General features: G+C 42.9%; 1 protein-coding gene across 1 annotated transcript; it reads right to left on the bottom strand.

Annotated features, from left to right (window-relative positions):
- Positions 1–2817: 2817 nt before the first annotated feature.
- On the bottom strand, positions 2818–9076 carry LOC309618922 (RAD52 motif-containing protein 1-like). Its single transcript, XM_082373424.1, is given in 7 exon segments — positions 2818–3578; positions 4540–4567; positions 4569–4646; positions 4648–4713; positions 5087–5209; positions 8385–8564; positions 8945–9076. Coding segments are annotated over 7 exon segments (714 nt in total). The 5' UTR covers positions 9041–9076; the 3' UTR covers positions 2818–3435.
- Positions 9077–9604: the final 528 nt, after the last annotated feature.

Genomic DNA, 9604 nt, shown 5'->3' with positions numbered 1-9604 from the left:
TGGCCCTCAATCCTGCTCTCCAAACTTCAAATAAGGGGCCAGAGACAAGGCTCGGGACTTGGAGAAGTCCTAGAAATTCCCTGCCTCAAAAGCAGTTTCAGAGTTTCACATTTTCCGAAGGATGACAGAGCTGAGTAGACATGCCAAAGTCTTCCAAATCCTGCTGGTTGTTTTGAATTACGGCTACACTGGCTGTGTACCCCTTGAGTTTTTATCTCCACATACTTGAATTAAACCCTGTAGTTCCTCTTCGGTTCTAGCATCATCTGTGACCTCGTCACAGGGTCTATATGCCACAGTTATTTTACCACCTTCTGAAATAAAGTTAACAAGGATCAATTCAGAAGTTTTCTTGTTCTAAAACTTCCTGTATACAATGGTAGCACCCGATAATTAGACATTCTTTTGATTTCCAAAAGCAGAAAATAAGAGCATTTTCCTAGAAGTTCCCTCATCTGACACTTCAGTTTTTATCATAATTATTTGTGAAAAAATATATAAGAAGTGTCAACTTTGGTTCAAAAACCTTTCTGATCTTAGAAATAAGAACTAAGGAATAATGACAAAGGAATGAAAAGCTGTGGAAACAAAAATGTTCAATCACAATACAAGTAAATAGGAAGGCATTAGGTGGGGGTCAAAGTGAGTTCAAACCTGGGATAGATACCACTGGACTATAATAGATACTTCATATTAGAAGCAAGGCAAGTGCCTACTCCTTGGGACCAAAATTCTACCAGATACAATGAACAAAGCTTTGGAGACACAGACAGACAGAGAGAGCATTTGAACACTCTACTGGCAGAAACTGGCCCATGTGCCTTTTGGACAATACAGCTTTCCTCAAGGCAAGCTAGAGCCACCAGGCTTTTTGGTCCAAGGAGTTTTGAGTACATATAAGGAATACCTTTGCATATTAGGGACAAACAACCCAGACATTTAGTTTGGTTCTTAAAGGTTGTTACCCAGAGTTGACAGCTGATGGAGATTCTGCCTGATGACCAGGGAAGTCAAACTTCACTGGAAGGACTGCCCAGCCTGGAAGGCCAAGACCAATCCAGGGTCAACTCTTACAAGCAAATAAGGTCTCTGACAACTTAGCTAGGGTTTCTCAGTCTCTACGCCTGCAGGGCTGTGAAGCAGGGGAGCAATTCTGTTCCGGGAATCTACTAATCATAGAGTTTCCTTTGGGCACAGCCTGTCACATTCTCACCGCTGTATAACTCGATAGGGAACACAATCAACGCTATTCAGTAGCATGACCACTTTCAAGGCTCACAAAAACGTAGCCGATTATTATATAAGAATTTTTTACAGAACTAGAACAAAAAATCTTAAAATCTGCATGGAGACACAAAAGACCCCGAATAGCCAAAGCAGTCTTGAGGGAAAAAAATGGAGCTGGAGGAATCAGACTCCCTGACTTCAGACTATACTACAAAGCTACAGTAATCAAGACAATATGGTACTGGCACAAAAACAGAAACATAGATCAATGGAACAAGATAGAAAGCCCAGAGATTAATCCACGCACCTATGGTCAACTAATCTATGACAAAGGAGGCAAAGATATACAATGGAGAAAAGACAGTCTCTTCAATAAGTGGTGCTGGGAAAACTGGACAGCTACATGTAAAAGAATGAAATTAGAATACTCCCTAACACCAAACACAAAAATAAACTCAAAATGGATTAGAGACCTAAATATAAGACTGGACACTATAAAACTCTTAGAGGAAAACATAGGAAGAACACTCTTTGACATAAATCACAGCAAGATCTTTTTTGATCCGCCTCCTAGAGTAATGGAAATAAAAACAAAAATAAACAAGTGGGACCTAATGAAACTTCAAAGCTTTTGCACAGCAAAGGAAACCATAAACAAGACGAAAAGACAACCCTCAGAATGGGAGAAAATATTTGCAAATGAATCAACGGACAAAGGATTAATCTCCAAAATATATAAACAGCTCATTCAGCTCAATATTAAAGAAACAAACACCCCAATCCAAAACTGGGCAGAAGACCTAAACAGACATTTCTCCAAAGAAGACATACAGACGGCCACGAAGCACATGAAAAGATGCTCAACATCACTAATTATTAGAGAAATGCAAATCAAAACTACAATGAGGTATCACCTCACTCCTGTTAGAATGGGCATCATCAGAAAATCTACAAACAACAAATGCTGGAGAGGGTGTGGAGAAAAGGGAACCCTCTTGCACTGTTGGTGGGAATGTAAATTGATACAGCCACTATGGAGAACAATATGGAGGTTCCTTAAAAAACTAAAAATAGAATTACCATATGACCCAGCAATCCCACTACTGGGCATATACCCAGAGAAAACCGTAATTCAAAAAGACACATGCACCCGAATGTTCATTGCAGCACTATTTACAATAGCCAGGTCATGGAAGCAACCTAAATGCCCATCAACAGACGAACGGATAAAGAAGCTGTGGTACATATATACAATGGAATATTACTCAGCCATAAAAAGGAACGAAATTGAGTCATTTGTTGAGACGTGGATGGATCTAGAGACTGTCATACAGAGTGAAGTAAGTCAGAAGGAGAAAAACAAATATCGTATATTAATGCATGTATGTGGAACCTAGAAAAATGGTACAGATGAGCCAGTTTGCAGGGCAGAAGTTGAGACACAGATGTAGAGAATGGACATATGGACACCAAGGGGGGAAAACTGCGGTGGGGTGGGGATGGTGGTGTGCTGAATTGGGCGATTGGGATTGACATGTATACACTGATGTGTATAAAATTGATGCCTAAAAAAAAAAAAAAAAAAAGAATCATATTCACCCAATATATCAGAAATGAAAACTGAAATTAAATTGATTCCAAAAACATAATCTAATAAACTCTTCAACAAGAAAACAACAACGATAATAATAATAGTCAATATATTTTGTCTGCTTACTATGTTTCAGGCATAGTTCTAAGCTTTTTACATTCATCATCTCATTTACTCTTACAATATCCCCCATTAGGTGATAAGCTGAATTACTAACCCTATTTGCAGATAAAGAAATTGCAGCTTAGAGATATTAAATACCTTCAAATGTCTCTGGCTAGAAAAACCTAAAATTGCAACAACAACAACAACAACAAAATCTAAGAGACAAAGTTAGGACTCAAACACAGGTGTCCAAGGCTTATAACTGCACTATTCTGTATGAAAAGCAAGCAATTGAGGAAGAACGGGACCAAACACTTTCTGTATGAACTGAGGCAAGTCATTCTACATCTCAACCCTGGGGACAATAATAGTTGCTGTCGTTTTTCTCATAAATGCCACAAAGAACAAATTTAAGACTGCTGCTGTGAAAGCATCTGGTGAATGAAAGAATATGTAATGTTTTAGATAACCATTACTTTCATCCAATTAACTTTTCAGATAAGTTTCTTTGCTCACTGAAACTGAAGCACTTCAAGAACAGTCAAAAAGGTCTTACCTAAAACCACAATCAGCAGTTTCTGGAATGCATCTGTCATAGTCTTCTGAATAGCAAGCTTCTGGGTTACCTTCCTTTTCATAAGGAATGATAATGACCCTAAATCCAACCAAAACAGATGAATTTAAAATGCCTATCATCTGAATAACTGATTTCTAGGTTATATGTTTAAAACTAAAAAAGCATCTGTGATTCTTAGCTCACTACCTTAGTGATTAAGGGCAGGCACAACACTGGGGTACAGCTGAATGTCTCTGTTGTAGGTATACCCTGGCATGGCACAGTTTCACTGCTCAGATCTATTCTGGAAGTTCCTAAAATACTAACTAGACGGGAAATGCAAACCAAGGACGTGGCACAAATCTCATATGACTCACAGATTTCAAATGGACAAGCTGAGGCTACACTGCTACAGACCCTGCTCTCCTGTGCGTAAAGGGCTGGATTCATACAGGGAGATAGATTTGGTGGTAGTGCAGATGATCTGGCCTCTCCTCAACCATCACCCACTCAGGTGGATGGTGGAGCCTCCTCTACTCCATTCGCTAACAGCCCTGCCTCTGACTTAAAACCCTAAGCCCAAGTGCCATGGATTGTAGGAAAAAACTCAGTACCAATCGGAATCCCCTTTCTAGGGATCTACATTTACTTTTTCCGCTCAGGCCCTTCTATAGGAGGCAAAGGACTGAACATTTACACAAGAGTTTATTTCAATCTTTAGACAATGATTTTGTTGGGATAACTGAAGGCCAGAAGACATCTGTATTTGAAGGACTATTTTAGCACAAAACAAATTATTAACCAAAAACAAAAACTAACTAATTTTCCCTCCTCCTAAGCTTCTTGGCAGGCAGTCAGTTCTAAAATTCTAAAGTTTAAGGTGCTGTCAGGTATCGCCTAAGATAAAAACCTATATTGTCAGGCAGAAAAATTCTGCCCAGGGCTTTAGTTGCTTAGAAAAGGTGATGATGTATCTGAAAAGTTGAGTTTCAGAAAGAAAGGAAAAAAGAGCAATCCCACTCCCTCACCTCCCCACACACACACATACTGGAAAACAGACCTTCCTCCAACTTATCCAAAGGTTCCTTCCTCAGCCATGCCAACTCCAGGACTCCTGCACTCGTGGGAGGGCAACACCACCTCTGAAGCACAGAAGAACTTCAGGCTATTGCTTCTGAAGTGGTGTCACAATATCTTCATTTTCCCTTTCTTCAAGGTTAGAAAGATCCTGAAGCTGTTAGGATTTTGAATGAAAGGCTAGACTTCCAAATATTCTGTTGTTAGAAATTAAAACTAAACTCCAGCAATCCCCGGTAATAGTTGAGGTATGCTATAGCCTCAAAATCAAGTGAGACTTGCAAATGAATGACTAGATATGGACAACTCTTTTTTATTATATACCATACAAATACTGGAGAAAATTATGGACACCACCATCCAAGTCATTGAGATTATCACTAATTCTAGGTGGCAGGCCAATGCTCAGATACTTCCGTGTGGAAGCCTCCCACATCTCCTCCCCATAGCCCTGTTCCATTCTTCTCTCTAAAGTCTAGGAGTTCAATGTTGAAAGGAGTCTGGTTAGTCAAAGAAAATCTAGAGTTTACCTTGATGATGCTTTTTGACCACCCATTGAAACCAAAGTAGTAATTTGCCAATTCTTGGCATCTGGAGCTGTTTGGGGCAAGCGTAGTATCTTGAACCGCCTTATGTCTGCTGCCGAGACGAACCTGAAGACATAAAAGACCTAAAAATATCACAACCCTACATAGAGACTTATTTTGGATATACCTGAGATTTATCAATACCAATTTCATGGAGTGGTTGCGAAGATTAAGTAGGACATTTTAAGCAATGAACTCACAGTGAGCCCTAAATAAATGTTATTTATTATTTTTAAGTCAGTACTTTTCTGCATCATTTCCAGGGCCCCTGATTAACCGGAAGGTTCCCTGACCTCTGGTGGTGAAAGTGATGATGAAAGCAAGCAAGGAAGCCCAGCAGAAGCCTGTTATGGGGCTGGGGGTAAGCAAAGGAAGTGAACTGTTTTAGTCGTCTCATCCTGTAGCTCCTGCTTGAGAATATGACCTGAAGAGGAGATAAGATGGACCTGCCACTGAATTAGGACCTTAATCTGTAGCACCCCCTCCCCAAGTTACTAACCCCTGTTAGAAGAGGGAATACGTATACCTCGATGAATGTAAATAAAGCAACCAAAAGAATTAGAGGTTCATCTGCATTAACAAGCTTCTTTGAGAGTGCAAATATTTCCAGTCTTAACTCTCTAAATAACTTACATATTACTGTGGAGTTTTTACATCACTAGTTCTTTCTTAAATGTCTATTTGCATTTTGAACAGGGTGCAGTATGTAAATATAGTCATAAACATTCAAATAATACAAATAAAGTCAAAGCATTGTTAATTCTTTATTGATGTGTTTGTGCATCTTCCTCTGTCACTAGTTTATGAGCTCCTTAAGTGCTTGAAGGAACCATATATTATTCTTTCCTTGTTACCAGAAACAAGCATACATCTTGGCACATAATAGAGGAGGGATGGTCTGTTGACTGAGTGAATGAATGAGTACATAAGAAAATGAAATTACTTTCTCCAACTGAAGCTGCCTGCTGGGAAGGAGAAATGGAGACTAATTTTTAAATGCTGAGTGTCGCAACGTTTACAACAGGGAGGCTAGGCCCTGTATGGTGAGTCATAATGGAGCTGTCCTGGACAATTAGGAAGCTTCAGAAGGGCTCTGAGCCCCTGGGTAGTAGAGACAGTTGACATCTGGGATAACCTTGCCACAGTTCTTGCTGGCAAACATTTCCCTTCGTGCTACTGAGAAAAACTCAGATACATTAGGTCTTTCCTTCATTTTATTTGAAGATGTTATTCTCTTGTCTGTATTTATAAAAAATACAGGGGAAAAAAGATAAGAAGTATATATACCTGCTAATGAATAAAAGAAGACATAATTGGAACTTCCCTGCTGGTGCAGTGGTTAAGACTCCGTGCTCCCAATGCAGGGGGCCCGGGTTCGATCCCTGGTCAGGGAACTAGGTCTCACGTGCATGCTGCAACTAAGAGTTTGCACGCCACAGTTAAGGAGCCTGCGAGCCACAACTAAAGGAGCCTGCCTGCTGCAACTGGGGAGCCCACGTGCCGCAACTGGGGAGCCCTTGAGCCGCAACTAAGGAGCCCGCCTGCTGCAACTAAGACCCGGTGCAACCAAATAAATAAATAAATAAAATTTAAAGAGAACGCATAATTAAAGTAGGTAACAATTTTGGGGGTGTGGGTAGTAAACTAAGGCTCTGCATTAAATAAAGAAATCGAATACGAATGCCCTTTCCTCTCAACTCTATAGTGACTTGTAGAACATTTTCCTCATTACTCTATCAGTGACGGGCTTTATGCTGTGACAATCTCAGAACCTAAGCTTATGGAATGGTCTTAATGTCCAATATAAGAAAAGAACTCATTACTCACAACTGATACCAAGTAACTGTTTCATAATCTTTCCAGGACCATCCGTAATATCTGAGGGGTTATGTGAAATGGTCGCAGGGTCCGCAAATTAAAGAATGTCTGACACGAAATCATTTCAATCCCAGGGAGTACAGCCGGGATTGAAGAGGGTGTTAAACAGGGTACAGAAGTGGGAGGTGGTGTACCTGGAGTCACATCTGAGGAGAGTTCTCAGATTCAATAAAGGTGAAATCAGTGAGTAAAGAAATAGGGGTGAGAATAGGCAGCAAGGTCAGTAGGAAGTAGCCAGAGCAAGAAGCCAATCAGAGAAGACACACAACTATAAAGTGAAATGTCTGGGAAATCGAAGCCTCACTCACTTATTCAGAGGCATTGAAAAGGTCCTTGAAAAAGGAATGGTGGCTGAATGGAGGCACATAATGAAATGTTAATTCTGGGGAAGTAAAATTGGATGGCATGTTAATATGGAATAAGGTTTCTACAATGCATTAAAGAATATTTTAACCATCTTCTGGAAGCTGAAGGGAGTTCTGAATAGGCAATTTGAGAGTGATGATGATGATGAAGCCTCCTTTATGTTACATCTGACAAAAGTTTGTCAAGCTCGGGACTTCCCTGGTGGGACAGTGGTTAAGAGTCCGCCTGCCAATGCAGGGGACACGGGTTCGATCCCTGGTCCGGGAAGATCCCACATGCCGCAGAGCAACTAAGCCCGTGTGCCACAACTACTGAGCCTGTGCTCTAGAGCCCGTGAGCCACAACTACTGAAGCCCGCGTGCCTAGAACCCGTGCTCCGCAACAAGAGAAGCCATCGCGATGAGAAGCCCACGCACCGCAACGAAGAGCAACCCCCGCTCGCCGCAACTAGACAAAGCCGGCGCGCAGCAACAAGACCCAACGCAGCCAAAAATAAATAAATTAATTAATTAATTAATTTAAAAAACAATTTGTCAACCTCACACATTTAAAATCCACATAAAAGTAACTATAAGGAAGACTCTTGTGAAGATTTCTTAAATTAAGGGGCAGCATAAAATGACATGGGCTTTAACATCAGTTCAGTTTGGGTTTGGCCTCTAGTTTCCACATTTACTGTCATAAACCTTAAGTAAGTCACTTAACCATCCTGAGTTCGAGTTTCTTCATCTAAAAAAAAGAAAGAAAGAACTGGGGAACTGGGGGATCAGTGGAGCAGTGCATCTGAGAGCATTCTGTACACCACAGTGCTGTACAAACGTTGGCCTTTTATTCCCCCCCCCCCCTTGGGATCTTAGTTCCCAGACCAGGGATTGAACCCGGGCCCTCAGCAGTGAAAGTCCTAACCACTGGACCGCCAGGGAATTCCCGATGGCCTATTAGTTTTAAATTCAGCACTTCATCCCAGTAGAGCGAGGAATTCCACATTTGGACCCACCTTCACTGGAGATGTCTGAAAAAGCTGCTTCTGGTCGCATGCCTTTTGGGCTCTGTGGGCATCCCTTGCTGAATAAACCTCGATGATGGCATAGAACACAGGACCGGCCACTGCTGCGTTTGGGAAGACTCGGACCGAATACAGAAGGCCAAACTGGGAGAAGACTGTGAACAGAGAATGCTGTAGGGTGGGCCCATGCTAAGTAAGTGCAGGAAATTTCACGCCCAGGAAGCCAAACCGCCCGTTCCTTTCTATTCCCCCAGCCCTTCGCCGCAGGCAACTGTGGTGATCCTGCAACTCCAAACACTTCTCATTTCAGCAACAGGTTTCCCTCTGAAATCCTAAGCTTCGAGAAGCATTAGGAGGCAATGCCGGCTGTTGGGAACTATCTCTCAAAAATCTGTGGGGGCGAGCTGACTACTCAGGTCGGCTCTAGAACTAAGATTCCTCTCAGCAGAGACCACAGGCAGATGAGGTGCTGAAGCAGTACCCCGGGGCGCCCAGTTACTGAGGCGCGAGGTGGCTTCCTCCACCCCTCCCTCTGCCCCGGCTCGGCTCACTTGCAAGGCCTCGGCCGTGGGTCCAGAGCTCAGCTCCCACACCAACAAGGTTTTGTCACCCACGATGGGAACCACAAAAGGTACCAACGCCACCATCCTACCTTTACTGCGCGTGCGCGGCTCGGGGCGCCTGTGCACGCGCGCCTCGCACGCGCGCCTCCGCACGCGCGCCTCCGCACGCGCTGTTTATAACGGAAACCTGAGGGGGGGAGCCAGTTTGTTGGGAGTGGGACGAGGGCGGTGCTCGGACCTCTCCCTCACCTCTCCCACTTCGGGCTTGTCTCTGCCTCTAGGTCCCCTTCCACAGGTGGCACTGTCACTATATAATCACGTGGAATCATGCAGCCCTGGGCCTGTGCTGGGGGAGGCAGGAGGTGGGTAGGTTTGGTGCTGGGCTGAGCTGGAGGGAGGCGAGCAGCACACAGCTGACCCGCAGTGGGGTCAGGAGAGGCCAGGGCCTGAGGAGGGCCGTCTTGGGCAATGGCTGCTCTCACACATTCTTCTTTCCCCTGTCTTTCTGGCACCTCCCTGCTAGTTATCCAACGGTTGGGATTTTTTTTTAAAGAAAGAAAACAACCCAATGGGAATTTTCCACCAGCTTGAAATGGTGGAGAACCCCCTACCTTGGTACACAGGGTACACAGCTGTACATGAGTTTGA

The sequence above is a fragment of the Balaenoptera borealis genome (assembly GCF_965194805.1).
Source record: "Balaenoptera borealis genome assembly, chromosome: 20".
In the NCBI taxonomy this organism is placed as follows: domain Eukaryota; kingdom Metazoa; phylum Chordata; class Mammalia; order Artiodactyla; family Balaenopteridae; genus Balaenoptera; species Balaenoptera borealis.
This window is presented reverse-complemented; position numbering and strand designations above follow the sequence as displayed.